At 40.3% G+C, this 17,054-nt stretch overlaps 1 protein-coding gene across 1 annotated transcript in view; it reads right to left on the bottom strand.

Annotated features, from left to right (window-relative positions):
* AFG2A (AFG2 AAA ATPase homolog A) overlaps positions 1 to 17,054 on the bottom strand; it is a 153,154-nt gene that overhangs the window by 37,657 nt on the left and 98,443 nt on the right. Inside the window, exon 15 of the mRNA XM_035112917.2 lies at positions 460 to 624. Coding sequence (XP_034968808.2) covers positions 460 to 624 — 165 coding nt within the window. The remainder of the gene's footprint in view (positions 1 to 459; positions 625 to 17,054) is intronic.

Here is a 17,054-nt window from a genome sequence, read left to right as displayed (position 1 = left end):
ATTTTATGTGACCCAACTACTCAAAGTGTCTGCAATGCAGACAAGGTGAAGAGGAACGGCAAAAGAATTTGCATGTCTTTGTGCCACAGTGGAAGATTGGGAAGCTTCTCCCGTCCCGCATTTGATCTCGCCCTGATAGCGGTGGCACAATACCACACACATACTGTATACATCCTACATGCCATAGTCTGATAGGTAATTTTTGCATGCCATTACCCCCCCCCCCCCCCCCGGCCACCAGTTCCACCAACTACTAGGTATGCTTCTGATATGGATTAGAAAGACAGATCTGACCAACGGACTGCACGGCCTTGACAGCAATTTGTTCCTCAATGTGTAAAATGCCATTTCACTTATGATGTTATGAGGAGGAACACAAACAAGATGGTAAAATACAAATACAGGAAATCAAACATATAGTAATAATTATTAGGATTTCACACTTTCATATGTTCTTACCTCTGCTCCTGAATACTTCTGTGTTTGTTGGACAAGCTCATCCATGTGGACCTCCTCAGACACAGGCATGGCGGAAAACTGGATTTTAAATATTTCTTTACGAGTGGCTGCATCAGGCAAAGGCACGTATATGATTCTGTCAATTCGACCAGGTCGCATCAAAGCCTAAGGTGATTAAAAAAATCAGTTTCTTGGATCAGAAGGAAGCTGACAAAGAAAATGACTTACATAATTATTTTCCTCTGATTAATTGTTACAGCAGCTTTTTGACATAGGAATTAAATCTCCATCACAAAAGTTACATAAGATATAATGCGCAAGTGGCCACTGAGTTTCTGAAATGTGTAACAGGAAGGTGATTTGCACAGCGGCTTTCTAATAGGCATACTGAGAGCAAAACAGACACCTCATCTTTATGTGCCTTTTCTAATATTTGCATCAGGTAAGTAAAACAGGAGGAAGTAGTAAGTGTAACACCTAACGCAGGGTTCCTGCTAAAAAATGCAGCCCATGCCACATTCTCCACAACATATAGGCCAAATTATTTGTTTGTTTGTTAAAAATTATCTGAGCCAGTTTTCAGAGGTAAAGAAAAATGTAAACAAACAAGAATTTAACTGCATACAGTAAAAAACAATAAAGAATAAAATACTACCATAAGTAAAAACAAAAGAGGCAATCAAAATACCGAAGAGACTACCTACTGATCAACCTTAAAACTTGCCTAGGTAAATAAATGAGTTTTGACATGGTGTCACCACAAGGTGAACATCACTGACCCTACTTAACATTACTGACTGCTGCTAGCTGGAAGTGCACAAAGCATGATGGATGTTTCCCATGCAGTGACTTCTTACGAACACCAATCCTCATTGAACCAAGACCTAGTACTAATGAACTCCCAGTGACACAAGAGTTGCTGCGACACTGTTCCTTCCTTGGAAACCCCAGACAGGTGATGCTCACACAAGGAGGAATTGCCGCACCATCATATCCAGCATTCTTGTGTTCACAGGATACAACCCTGTTGCGGTAGCTCTCTTGTTGCTGTAATGAAATGAATAGGGGGCCTTAGGTCACACACACACCATGTATTTAAAGTACTCTTATGCCACTCTTAAAACAGTCATGGCTTCCCATGCTGAAAGTTGATAGATCCCTCCCAAAACTACTATTCCATGCACCATTAACCAACTACAGCTCCCAGGTTGTTGTTTTTTGTGGGGGGAGCCAAGACTCTTGTAAGAGTAGTACAAGTGTGGTTTAAAGGTATGGTTTGAATATGGCCTTAGTTGTCAAAAGGATTGCAGCTTATGGGCCATCATGTATTGGACAATGCACATCGGACAATGCGCACAAAGCGAATGCGGCAGAGTCCAGTACACATGATATCCTTTTAACTATGTTCAACCTTGTGGAATTGGCCCCATGGTGATGGCACAATTGGGTGTGGGTAGAATTCCAGTTGTCTGAATCCTTCCTTATTAGACTTTATAAATACAAAAAAATACATTTTAATTTGCTGATAAACATTGCCATCTTGTTAAAAAACAAACAAACAACCCCACATCCACAACAGCTTGCATGCAAATTCAGAATTTTAAACACATTTTCAGCTGGATATGTTTAAGGCACAGCACGTAACCCAAGTTGTTTTTTATGTTATAGTTCTCCCTTGGGCAGTGTAGTTTGAGTTCCAGTTGACTAGAGATATTGCACGGTTGTCCTGGGCTCTCAGCCAATAAGACTTTTCCCAGCCTGATCATGTCAGTGAAAGTCACGCTGAAAAATAGTAGGAAGAAGCTTTCCTTCCTGCACAGCATTGATCAAGTTAACACCCTTCCTAGAGTTTCTTTAAAAAGACTATTGTGAGTACTCTGGGGTGGAAAAAATGTATTGTGCATGCTAAGAGATGTCCTGTTATTTTTAAAAGAAAAGCGCACATATTCTCAGCTAAGGAAACTATACAGTAAGTTCAGTGCAGCCGCCCAAAGGATCATCAGAGTGTTTCCTTAAAGTCTCAACAAGCTAGGAGATATAACTGCCAGCTCATTGTTCAGTCAAGTCACATTTATATCAGGATGCCGCTTTGGAATTTTTAACATTTTGGCACCTTTCCAGTATCCCTTTAGGTGCACGCAGTAGGCATGCATGCTTTTTTTAAAGCAGCAGCAGCAGCAATTCAGCATGGCTTATGGCAAAGGCAATTACACCCTCCTGCTTCATTCTCTTAGGATTTCTGAATATAATTGTGAGGGGGGGGCAGGTTTGTGTGTGCGCATTTTGTTTTGCATAGCATCTAAACTTGAAGGATTGGGGGGAGGGTCACTGAATAGCTTTTATTTTCCTTTTCAGGGGGAAAATTGTTATCTTTCCTTTTCCAAATACTTACAAAAGGATGTGGCAAGAAGCAGCAGTGCCCACTGAGTAGAAATCAGGGTGAGCCACAGTAGGTGGAGCCTGATCTAATGAGAGGCCGAGCCAACTAATTCTAGTCTTCTCCCCAAGACTTTTTAAGGTTGGGGCAGTGCCTCCCCCCCCCCAATGGATAAGCCTCTATTGGAAGAGAAGGGAAGAGACAGAGCATTCCAATTCCAAATCCAGTACAGTACAGATACTAACTGGAATAAAAAGAAAATCCACCTTGAAGGCTTGTTGAAAGAGCAACAGGCACGGAAAAGACAAGAGAGATAAATGGCACCCGTCTTAAATCTAATGGGAGGGAGCTCCAATGATACTGCCACACCCTGATGCTGACATAGTGCAGAACAGACCTCTTGATAAAATGTTATCTACAGGATTCCCTCTCCTTTAGAAGGCAGTGATCAATTGGGTATATAAGGGATGAGATAAAAGTATCTTTTATACTGAGCAGTAGAAAATAAGAAAACATATTTTTGGCCTTCCAACTACCGGTATGTTCCAGATTTAGAAGCTAGTTTATTTTCTTCCAGAGAACCCAATAGGAGTAGCTGAGAACTGAGTTGGCTCCTTTTTTTTTAAATCCCATTTTTTCATCTGCTTAAGAGCCAAACACCACACCGTGTTGGGGTTCCACAGTTAATATATTAAATGCAATTTTGATATGCTAATTAACAAGTGCTAATTTTGACCAGGGCCATGATGTGATTGGCGGGTGTGTGAGAGCTTTTTGCTCCCACCATGATTACTTTACTTCAGTTCCCCACTCAGCTGCTATTAGGCACAGAGAGGAAGATGCAAGAGCTGTAGCGCATCTGTCCTGCATGCAGAAGGTTTCAAGTTCAATTCCCAGCATGTCTAGGTAGAGTTGAGAGCATCCCGTTTCTGAAACTCTGGAGAAGCTGCTGCCAGTCAGTGTGGATAAGTATGAGCTCGATCTACCAGTGCTCTGACTCTGTATAAGGCAGCTTCCTGTGTTTCTAACCCAGCTATGTCTTTCGCTTCACAGCTGATAGCAGCTCCAGAATGTGTATGCGATTCACAATCTCTCTCTCTCTCTCTCTCTCTCTCTCTGTGTGTGTGTGTGTGTGTGTGTGTGTGTGATTCAGATCAGGGCCATGGCATGGGAAGAACTGCCCTCATCATATACCCCTGGGGTGGCTTTTACGTTGCAAATCCCAAACAAGTAGTTTGTATGATGAGAATGTTAGGCGATTATGACCAATAGAGAAATGTTGGGAACTGACTATTTTAGACAGAGACAGGAATAGAATTATTTTAAAGAATCAGGCTGTACAACATTTCTGTCATGTCAGCCTTGCTCAAGACCTGAAGCATTGTGCAAACTGACAAGAAAAGACTTGATGTGTTTGACAGCAGGTGTTCAGGAAGAATCTGCAGTATCAAGTGGCAGTAAGGCACAGTCAACAAAGCAGAAACATTTTACATGGCTATTACCCAAAAGTATTAATAAAAGTTGGGGGGGGGGAGAAAAACAGGTGACTTGATGTTCCTAGCAAGATTCGACAACTCAGGAGGAGTGGATATTTATCTGAAAGGAGTCCAAGGAGGGCAGATTGATGAGATCAATGTAAACAAATAAACACATCAATTAGCAAAGAGTAAACAAGGGTCTGTTGTCTTTGTCCATGGAGTTTTCTTGGCAAAATACTGGAGTGGTTTGCCAGTTCCTTCTCCAGGACAGTTCCTTCTCCAATGACAAACCTAGACAGCATCTTAAAAAGCAGGGACATCACCTTGCCGACAAAGGTTCGTACTGTATAGTTAAAGCTATGGTTTTCCCAGTAGTGATGTATGGAAGTGAGAGCTGGAGCATAAAGAAGGCTGATCACCGAAGAATTGATGCTTTTGAATTATGGTGCTGGAGGAGACTCTTGAGAGTCCCATGGACTGCAAGAAGATTAAACCTATCCATTCTGAAGGAAATCAGCCCTGAGTGCTCCCTGGAAGGACAGATCGTGAAGCTGAGGCTCCAATACTTTGGCCACCTCATGAGAAGAGAAGACTCCCTGGAAAAGACCCTGATGCTGGGAAAGATTGAGGGCACAAGGAGAAGGGGACGACAGAGGACAAGATGGTTGGACAGTGTTCTCGAAGCGACCAACATGAGTTTGACCAAACTGTGGGAGGCAGTTGAAGACAGGAGTGCCTGGCGTGCTCTGGTCCATGGGGTCACAAAGAGTCGGACACAACTAAACGACTAAACAACAAACAAGGGTCTATGCTGGATTTATGTGCATCCAATAGTTAAATGTGATTTGTTAATACTGTATTATATTGCAAAGCAGGTTATCACAGTGGACGAGAAGAGTAAGGGTCACAAATCATGCATTTAGGAAAGGTTTCCAAGAGCTGGGTTGAAAGAAATAAACAGAGCTGGGGAAGAGACAACAGAGTGCTATTTAAAACCTTAATGAAATTTGTCTGCAATCCTATGCACAGCTACCTAGGAGTAAGCCCTACTGAAAACAGAAGACTTATAGATATGTCTAGGATTGTGACGTTATGTTAATGGTGTGCTACTGCTGCCTCTCCTCTCCTGTAGAGTTATTTTGAAGGAGGAATGGTGAAGCACCTCTAACATAAAATAATGGATGAGTGAGGACTTATTATTTACTGATCTGGTATTAAGCAACAGCACACACAGGCTGGTGAAGCACAGCAGTCGGGCAACAATGAACACAGCCATGGGAAGGGTGAGAGCAAGAAAGAAGGTACACATATCAAGGGACATATTAGACCAGGGGTAGGAACCTAAGGCCCATGGGCCTCAAACGCTGCCCTAAACAGGCACAGCACGGCACGGGGACTCGTTCCGCGGCACCAGAAATTGCATCTGTGCATATGCAGACACTGAAAATCGCGGGTGCACGTGCTCACACACATGCACACACCGGCCCACAGAGGGATCTCTGCTGTAGTGAACCAGCCCAGGCGAGGTGAACCTTGCTGACAACTGTACAGTGGTACCTCGACGTACGAACGACTCAACAACCGAATTTTTCGACTTACGAATGGGGGTAATGGCTGCACGCTTACGAATGTCTCGACATCCGGAAAAAACTGCGGCCGTTTTAGATAGGGATTTTTCAACTTACCGATTTTTAGATAGGATTTTTTTCAACTTACGAATTTTTCCGTTTTCAATGCATTCCCATGGGAAATCGCGTTTCCAATGGCGTTTTTCGACTTACAAATTTTTCAACTTATGAAGGTGCCTTCGGAATGGATTAAATTCGTAAGTCGAGGCACCACTGTATTAGACAGATGACTTCTTCTTTTGCCCTTTCAGTGCCTGTTGAAGACATTCCTCTTTCAAAGAGCTGTTCTAAGTGGAGATTTTTTAAATACTATTGAGTATCTGTATTGGATTTGAACTGATTATATATGTGTATTTTGCTGTTGTTTTAAATTGTGTGTTTGTGTGCGTAATTGTTTCAACTGTCTTTACAGACTCAAATGTTTTAACAATGCAATCATTCTATGTATTGTAAATGTGTATTATAAATTGCTTTGGGACGGGACAGCTCATAGGAAGAAATTAATAAATCATATAAATAATAACATTCAAACAGAGGTGGTGGTGATGTCACTGAATCAACATGGCAAACTGGGAGCTTTCCTCCAAGCTCTGCAAAAAACCTTTTGAAATGGCCTGAAAATGATGACGAAACCTGCCACAAGATTTAATACTGATTTGTTATAACCCAGAGCACTCAAGGTGCAAAGAAAATAGATATTATCAACTACTCAAACATTAATTTAGTGGACAGGGCCTGGCAGCCCAATGTGACTCTAACAACCTGATAATGGCACCAAAACTCCCTAGGTTGTGGAAAGAAGATCTGGTGCTTTTCAAATGTATTTTTGAACAATTTAAGGAGGAAATGTCTGCTGACGCTCCATCCATTAAAAGAAAAGGTAGAAAGCATGAAGGATTCCATTATAGACACACACTAATGTTTCCTTTTTGAGTCAGCTTAGGGTAGCCACCCCAACCTTAAGCCCCAGATGTTGTTTGACTACAACTGAAATCACCCTTTGAAGAGTCAATTTAACTAGAACAGGGCAGTTTTAATCATTTTAAGATAATACCAAGTGTGGAACAGTTTTCATAATTTAAAATAATAATATTTTAATAGTGAATTTTATGTGTTTTATTTATTCATAAAATATGCTGCTTAATACAACGAAATCCAAGTTTACATAAAAATATTCAATCAACTTGAATTGAATGTTGAAAACAACATTAAATAAAGCTGACTAAAAACAAGATAAAAACAAAACACAACTATAAATCACACAAAAAAAAACCTGAACAGTGCACAAAACAAGTCCAAGTAATCTTAAATGTTTTAATAAGACATTTAAAGGTCACTGCAGTCTCCATCTCACAAATTACCCAACAAAGGGGATTCCAGATTGTGGGTTCTATTACCAAGAAGGCCTACTTCCATGTTGTCACCAAGTGTTGATCAAATGGCCGTGGAATGATTGGCAGAGTCTCCTCGTAAGTTCTTAAAGATCAGCTTGGTCTGTACCAGTGGGGGGGGGTGTCGTTTGTATTTAGCGTGTTTTTAAAAACTTGCATTAGTTATTGTACCGTATTATTTCAGAAAACATCTGAAGCCAGCCCTGTTCAGAAGTTTTAATGTCTGACTTTTTTATTTTTTATATTTTGCTGGAAGCTGCTTAGAGTGGCTGGGGAAACCCAGCCAGATGGGTGGGGTATAAACATAAACATAACAGTAGTAATTCCACTAGTGCAACCCCCACCCATTGCCCCATTCCTAGCATAGCAGAACAGCAAAATAAAATAGACACCTTGAACCAGCAGAAGTGTTGCATACTGTTGTGCACTGGTATACTGGTATCCATGTGTGCTATTGCTTGCTCAACACCAATAGCCTGCACAATAATCTTTCCTTCTTACATTAACATAGTTACACCCTGAGTACAGGTAACTCACAACCTACATGCATTTAACTTGTCCATGTTCAGCTTTATGTGCTTGGCTAAATAAATAAATAAATAAATAAATAAATGGGTGTGTGTAGAAAGGGGGTGGGTAAAAACCACATTGGCACCCACCCACCATTGAACCCAATGTGTTTTGACTATTCGTGATTTTGGCTTTAGACGCAATCCCCATAATCTCCAGAACATAAACCCAGAATAATTTGAGAGTCGCTTGTATAGTAATGATGCAATCCTTTATCCATGTATTTGAGAGTAACTTGATTACTCTCAAATAAATGTGGCGCTGTGGGTTAAACCACTGAGCCTAGCGCTTGCTGATCAGAAGGTCGGCGGTTCAAATCCCTGTGACGGGGTGAGCTCCCATTGCTCGGTCCCAGCTCCTGCCAACCTAGCAGTTCAAAAGCACGTCAAAAATGCAAGTAAATAGGAACCGCTACAGCGGGAAGGTAAAGGGCGTTTCCTTCTGCTGTTCTGGCTCGCCAGAAGTGGTTTTGTCATGCTGGCCACATGACCTGGAAGCTATACGCCGGCTCCCTCGGCCAATAATGCGAGATGAGCGCGCAACCCCAGAGTCGGTCACGACTGGACCTAATGGTCAGGGGTCCCTTTACCTTTACCTTTAACTGCATTAAACTTCATTAGACTTACTTCTGAGAACATCTAAATAGGATTTCAATGTAAATTTCACTTCCTAGCCCTTGACTGCAGTTGTTGGCCAGGTAACGAATCTATCCCTGATTTCTAGTAGAATTATTTTCAGTAAAGTTAAAATTAGCTGAAAGGGGGCCAGGGGAGGACTCTATTAACAGGTAATGCCCTTTAAAAAATTGTACATTTACATATGAGAGTCCTCTGGTCTCCCAGAAAAGAACCGCTAAGCCTCAGCAATGCTTTATTATTATTATTATTATTATTATTATTATTATTATTATTATTATTATTATTATTATTATTTTAAAAAGCAACTTTTGAGGTGGGGGTTTAAAAGAACCCCTTTAAGAAAAGATAACAATTATATGTAATGAAACCTGGAACCAGACTCTTCTGGCAATTAATCACCCAGGAGCCGTTGCAATCCTGCAGGCTGTTTCTGACAGATTCCGAGTTCTTTACAGGAATCACCAGGGATAAGATGTGCCTGGGCTGGCTTCTGACAGCGACTGCTCATATATAAAGTGCTCAAATTTTAATAATAGGGGAAAAGATACACAGACACGCAATATGCATATGTGTGTGTGCATGATCATGCACGAAACATGTTATCCAAAATCCAGAACAACTGTTTAACTCATATTGGGCAAGATTTAATTTTTTTAAAAGAAATCTTTTCTTAGCAAAATACAGCTCTCCATCACTTAACAAAGATACTTCCTGTTTTCAAGCAGTTTGGAAGGCATGACTTCCAACCCAAATACTTAGTTTGGCAAGCTCTTACTGTGTTGATAGATGCTTTTATAACCGCTTCATTCCACCTGAAGTTTCAGTACAAAAGCAGAGTCCTTCCACACACCCACTTTCTCCTTCTTGGGGTGGGGCAAGGGGAAAGAAGGAAATTGAAGGAATATTATCACAGCAGTGCAATAATAGCAGTTACCTTAACACCAGCAATATGTGGACATGTGCCTTCACAAAATGACACATTTGAAAGAGAAAAATGACATTATTTGCAAGGAAAGAATGAACAGCAGATCCCAGAGAAAATACAAGTATTCAAAGCAGAACTTGTGCACAAGCCAATGACTTTAGACTTGTAAATTAAGATGAGTTCACTGCATACAAACCAGTCTCATGCTCAAACACTGCTAGAACACAGGACTGTCTCCTCAAAGAAGCAGAAATCATCTTTAATTAACCCTTCTCTTTTCACAAATCATTTTCTAATAAACACAGACACAGTCAGAAACAAGCACCCTTCTTTCACTGATCATCTGCATCTCTCTGTTTTCCCCCAATCTGAAATCAATGGGTTTGTGCCAGTAAATGAAGATGGGAATCAAAATGTGGTTTTAAAATCCCAGCTATAAACATATGACTAACTCATGTAAGTTTAAAAAACAAAACAGACAGCAGCCATTCTTGGCAATCCACTTGACTTGCTTTGTTTGGCTTCCCTTGTTCTCATTCTCTTTCCCCACAACAAAGGAAGGAGAAAATATGTGATTCCTGCTTTTCTGAAGGAAAACAGAGTAACCTTAGCTGAAGAACACAAAGAAGAGGAGGAAATACCAAGCAGATTACAGGGAAAGGCAGGTGATTTACAAGACGGAATAGCACTACAGGACAGAACCAAAATATGCAGAGAACTGTAAAGGTAAAGGACCCCTGACAGTTAAGTCCAGTCGCAAATTACTCTGGGGTTATGACGCTCATCTCACTTTACAGGCTGAGGGAGCTGGTGTTCGCCTGCATGTGGCCAGCATGACTAAGCCGCTTCTGGTGAAACCAGAGCAGTGCACGGAAACGCCGTTTACCTTCCTATTTATCTACTTGCACTTTGACGTGCTTTTGAACTGCTAGGTTAGCAGGAGCTGGGACCGAACAACAGGAGCTCACCCCGTAACAGGGATTCGAACCACCGACCTTCCAATCGGCAAGCCCACTGTTTACACCACAGCGCCCCCTGCGCCCCATGCAGAGAACTGTAGAAGGGGACCAACATTTGGAGTCTCACTACAGTGTGTCATCCAGGAGAATTAGCCATCACTTGGTTACTGTTTACTCCTTGTACAGATTGGTAAAGGGGCAACCCCAAGTTCCTCTACTCCTGGTCTTCAAAAACAGTACTTTAGTTATGTCCTAACTCAGGCACCCCCAAACTGCGGCCCTCCAGATGTTTTGGCCTACAACTCCCATGATCCCTAGATAACAGTACCAGTGGTTGGGGAAGATGGGAATTGTAGTCCAAAACATCTGGAGGGCCGAAGTTTGGGGATGCCTGTCCTAACTAGATACATCCATCAAAAGGGTGAACATTCAGGGGGTTGGCCCTAAAGTGGCTGTGGGAGAAAGGGAGCCCAATAAATTGGCATAGACACAGCCAATGCATGCTTGGACTACACATTGCTGTGTTGTTGGACTACAACTTCCCTTATCCTTGATCACGCTACTTTAGGATGATAGGAATTGTAATCCAAAAACATCTGGAGTCAACCATATGTTGCCTATCTCTGCATACACTCTTAAATCAAACTCCTTTAATGTTCAGCGCCCAGACTAAATTCCAGAGAGACTTAATTTCCGCGATCCAACACATACATAACACACCACAGGGATTATTAATAAATGTGCTTGTACCTAGGCAATCAGGGAACTCCTATCACATCTCCAAATGACTTGAAGTGGCACATTTTTACAAGTCAACAGGGCCACTACTTGGGGGTAGCTAAGTATAAAAAAAGACCCAGTTCTAACACTCATTTTCATTCTGTAAAGTAATTCTTCTGGGAATGGTACAAACACAGGAGCTGCATGTCAACTGTTCCCTTAATCGCTGATTGATTCCAACAATGCTTTGCATGAGAATTGTCAATAAAACTACCTTGTGAATCAACCATAAGGTACACAGGGATAACATCATTTATAACTCGAAAGCCAAACATAGGGATGGCAACTGGCAGCCTTGAGACAAAGCTGTCCCCCAAAGGGGGTTAGTCACTTGGACTCACAGTTGTTCAACACAAAAGTGAAAGTAGAGCAACTTTGGTGGAATCTTGTCTACCACTTTTTACCTGCTTGTAAAAGTGGCTCTCTGACAAAGCTGGACACTTACAGAAGTCCCAACAAGTGTGTAAAACAGACACCGTTATCAGATTCCTGAAATACTTTTGGACAGGTGAGAATAAAAATGCTTTTAAATAGCAACTTCATCTCTTTCAGAGTATGGTTTTAGTTACAGGTAGGTAGCCGTGTTGGTCTGAGTCGAAACAAAATAAAAAAATTCCTTCAGTAGCACCTTAAAGACCAACTAAGTTTTTATTTTGGTATGAGCTTTCGTGTGCATGCACACTTCGTCAGATACCTATGTATGGTTTGTGAAGGACAAACACTTTCCAAATGGAAGCCTTGAACGTTACTGATGTCCAGTCCAGACAGTACATTTTTTGTTCATGAGAACATTCTCACTGTCCCTGGGTATGGACTCCCATGGACAAATGTGATGAATAGACACAACGATCAGAGACAAAGTCAGCAAGTTTTTCTAGTTGCCAGGATCAGAGTGGTTACAGCTGATCACTCTGTTCACATATCTATGCTTGTCTACATTAGTTGAGTTTTTTGGGACAATGAGAACTGTTTGCAGGGGCAAAAAGTGTACTGTGAAAGCCCTGAGATTTCTTCCAAGTCTCAATTATTTTCAAAGGCTATTTTGCACATGTGGGGAAATATTCCTACTCCAGGAAAAATGTGACTTAAAAATGTAGTTTGTATACATTGACTCCATTGACATTATAAGTTTTACAAATTAAAAGTATTAATAACATAGGTCATCAAGACCTAAAATAAATGGAAGAGGAAGGAAATCAATTCCCGCAGAAACAATTACTACTAGATCAGTGCTACCAAAGTTCTTCCCACAATAGCAATACATCTGCAGAACAGAAACCTCCCGATTCTGATATCTGCTCTCAGCACAGCTGTGTGCAATTCTGCATAACAGCTCAAGAATTTCACAATTCAGCTGGTTTCATAATTTTTGCAAGATTTACTATCCCACTTGACAGCCATGGGATTCTCTGCGAGTAGAGAAATTCCCAAGACAAAAACATTGGCACAAACACCCAAATGCTGCATTTTGTCCTGCTCGCCTTCCTCCCTGCGCATACCAACTCCCTGTGCACAATTCCAGCCTGTCATTGGCCACACAGTACGTCATATTTTATTTCAAAGGTGGAAGTCTTGGTGACATCAATTCAATCATATACTCAGGCCAAGCGGAACTGCTGACACTACAGCTGTGCATAATTATGGGGTTCTGCCTTGCAAATAAATCTGGACTTTGCTTATTGTCCTTACTCTGTTTGGCAAAAGAGAAAAATTAGATCTAAACATGCATAGCACTGTGCAACATGCCTACACCTTTAGGGTTCCCCTATTTTCAAAATTATTTCAACTGCCTCAAAAGAGATGACAAATTTTTAATTGCATGGTCCAGAAGAAAAGAAAAACAACTCGCTCCATGTGAAAGAGTTGGTTAGCATATGGTAATTATTCACAGCATTCCCCTTACACACACACTGTTCACTAACACCACAACCTTGTTTCATCTGCAGCTGTGGAATTTCATTTTCATTTTCTTTTTTTTCTTTTCCTAAAGAGAACTCTTCCCTCCACTTCATAAGCCATAAATCTGTTGAAACAGACCACTTGGGAAAAATCTGCATTCCAGACAAAAGGGAAAGAGGTATGATTGGAAAAGGGATTGGTGAGCGTATTTACAGCTCGCTCTGTAGGGCTATTAACCAAATCTTTAATGGCAATCACAAAACATACTATAAAACAAAGTTAACACCACTATTCCAAGTATATGCCTACTATGCAACCGTATATTTTATCCTGCACAAGGAGAGAAGCATGAGAAATCATACACTACACAAAATATAAAGTATGCAACTTATAACCATTAAAATCAATGAGTGTTTTAGGGTAGACTCCAAGCAGGATGTGGCTTGCATCCAAATTGTAACAAAGTCATTGTTATGATACTAGGCACTTTGTAACTTCCATCCACAAAGACCAGAGCACTTCCAAAAGCATCAATTATACCTCCTCTAAATAGCTGCACTTTTTTATGCAGACGGAGATGTAAGATGGCTTAAAATGTGATCCTAAGCAGCATATAAGCAGTTCGACTGAAATCAATAGGACAGTCAGTGACATAATGACTATGATCCAAAAAGCATGTTGCATGCTACAGAAAGGCTTCTGCTAATGGCCACTGCTGATAAAGTGATCCAGACTACTGTGTGCTTCTCTGGCTCACAACCAATGCCTTTAGGATCAGGGCAGTAGTAATGATGTACTTGAGAATTTACACTGTGTAATGGCTTCAGGCTGAATACATTCAAGATGAAAATTTGTTTTGATACAGGGTGGCTCGTTGTTGTTGTTGTTGTTAATAGCATTATCATTGCTTTTACAAGCAATAATGCTTTTGTTAATAGCATTATCATAGCTTTTACAAGAACTGACTTTTTATAAGGGTCTAAAAATATGTCTCTTATTAACATTCAAATCAATATACACCAACACTTAGGAGATTATTATCCACTTCCATTTCTTTCAGTTATACAACCTGATCTGACGAAGTGGCAACAAAATGTTTATAGTAGCTACAAACTGTAATAAAGGCAGACTACATTTTAATAACATTTTTGTTTTTGCTCTAATTTTGACTGGCAATAAAAATATGCAAAACATAGTCTTCTGCCACTTCCTAACTTCTAAAATTAACAAAAAGTACAATATTAAGGTGATGTTGTTGTTGTTTTTTTAAAAAAAGAGAGTTAGCATAATTCATTTCTGGAATTGTTTCCCAAATTTATAGTTTACTTCATTAAATTTCAATAAAACAGGTTTAAGAGATAATAAATACAGCAAAAGCATTTAATCTCTAAGCATTAATTTAAACAATACCTGTGGCCCCACATACTCTTAATGTGAAGTAACTTAAAAGCAAATCCCCAGGAATTATTGTCAAACAATGGCATGATTATCAAAGCAAATCATTTTACATTAATTGCAAGTTGTAGAAGGCAAAACACATGCAATTTATTCTGCCCTTCTTCCAAAACAGTTTTCATTCAGGAATGCCAAATAAATGGACTTAAAACACGGCACGTGGCTATACAATTACATAGGCTCTTTACAGGTGCCAAGTACAGTACAGTATGTTGAATCACACCTATACTGAAATCCCCAAAGGCTCCTGTCTTGAAGGAATTAACTGGTCTGTTAATCTAAAGAAAATCTTTTACATGAATCCAGGAGCTGCATTAAAAAACAACAACTGTAGGAGTATAAATCATGGAATTTAAAATCAGTATTATTTTTAATACTACCTTTTCATTTCAATTCCAAAAGCATATCCAGACATTCAAAATAAAGGCGAGGAAGAAATTTCAAATCTTTGACCAAACAAGATGTGATAGCAGAACTGCCAAAATCGTGTCAAAAGGGAGAACACAGTTACACATGAAGTTAGACCACTGGTCTATTAGCACATAATTTTTTACAGCAAACCTCCTGACCTAGTGCACTCCAGATATTTTGAGCAACTTCCACCAACTGTAGCCTGCATGACTGGATTGTGGGAGCTGTCAAGGATTATGAGAGATGTAGCCCAAAACATCAGGACACCAGTTTAGGAGTCTACACTGCCTGAAAGTAACTTTCTAGGGCTTCACACAAGGAGTCTTTCCTATTTCAATGTTAGGGACTGAAACTGTCTTGTACAAACTGCTAAGCAGACCCACCCTACAAAAGCAACTACAGTATCCCAAAGACACAGATGTTGAACTACTACTAACACTTTTCTGAAGGGGACTGATTGCCTGATCCCTCCTCCTATTTAAATGTGATTCTTGGCTAATAGAGCTTTTATTCTGCAGTGGAACTAATGCCTACACAATCCTCCAAATAAAGTTTAACCTGCATTCCTGCAACTAGAGCTAAAGAGTGATTAATAAATGCATTCACAGTCAGAAAGTTAAACCCTATCCTAAACAAACAGAAATGGGAAGTTCATGTGGAAGATGAATTGACAGAACAATGCATATCCTTTTCAATTTCTTTTATAAGCACCTTACTTAGTCCCTCAAGGCAAGCTGCCCAGCCTTTCTTATTGTCTGAACATGTTACCGTGAACACTTCAGTATCTTCCATATATAACACAATGAGAGGTTGTCCTTGGCTAGTCTAACACAATTTTAGAAGCAGAGACTGGGATATAAGCCAAACACTTAAGGCAGAATCCTGAACACATTAAAGCTATTCCCACTGCTGCTTGAAAACAGCAGTTTTAGATATGAAAAACTTTTTAAAAAAAATCTACACACTGCTTCTCCTTCAGACCAGTAAGGCTGAATACCTTCCTGCGCTGGAAATTAAGCGCAGTATAGACCATTCCAAAGGAAACTCTATGGCAAGCGTCCAAAGTGAAGGTATAAACTTTCTCCCCTAGAGTTTATTGGAGAACAGTGATGGAGAGTAGGCTAATTTGGTCAGTGCAAAATTATTGGGTCACTGGCAAGGGATGGAAATGGGAAGTTGTTTAGGAAGCAGTGCTCAATACAGAAGAACAAAAAAAGTAGTATGGTTTGATGTAGTGTGATCTAAAGGCAAAAACCTTGGTGTAAAAAGTTGGGGGGGGCCCTCATTTTGTTGCCCTAGTAGAATTTGTTCCTTAAGAAAACATAAAAACGAGACACACCCCTTAAACTCCAATCAACTTAGGGTTCTGAACATTTCCATATCACCCACATCATGTTTGATCAAATTCATCTCATTACCTTCTGCACCAACATTTGCAATTTTTTTTTGCACTTTTACAACAATAAACACTACAAATCCCATGGTTTTGTGTCAGGAAATACAGAATATCCATGTTCAATAAGCATAATGTGCAATATCTTTATTCTTCTATTAATATTTATAATTATTACAGTGGGACCTCGGTTTTCAAACGTCTCCATTGACGAACGTTTCAGAACTCGAACGCCGTAAACCTGGAAGTAAATGCTTTGGTTTTTGAACGTGCCTCAGAAGTCTAACATGAAACGTGGCTTCCATATTAAGATTTCTATTTTGAGGTTTCTGTTTTGAGTTTTCGGTTTTCGAATGTTTCGGAATGGTCTTCCGGAATGGATTACGTTCGAAAACCGAGGTACCACTATATTACATTTATATCCCACCTGGATCTTCAAGGAGTTCAAGGTGGCATATATGGTTCTCCCTCTACCCATTCAATCCTAACACCTTGTGAGGTTAGGTGAAGAGGCAGTGACTGGCCCAAGTGAGCTCCATGACCAAGTGGGGATTTGAACCCTGATCTCCCAGAGTTCTGATACAGATTTTAACATTCCAGAGAAAACAAACTTCATGTTTCCAGTTCTGACAGTGGGTGCTTGGTACAGGGAAATGTAACCTGTAAAATTTATTTACACTATTTCAGAACT

Source organism: Zootoca vivipara, chromosome 9, assembly GCF_963506605.1.
Source record: "Zootoca vivipara chromosome 9, rZooViv1.1, whole genome shotgun sequence".
Lineage (NCBI taxonomy): Eukaryota > Metazoa > Chordata > Lepidosauria > Squamata > Lacertidae > Zootoca > Zootoca vivipara.
Note: the sequence above shows the minus strand (reverse complement) of the source record. Positions and strands in the feature narration are given on the sequence as shown.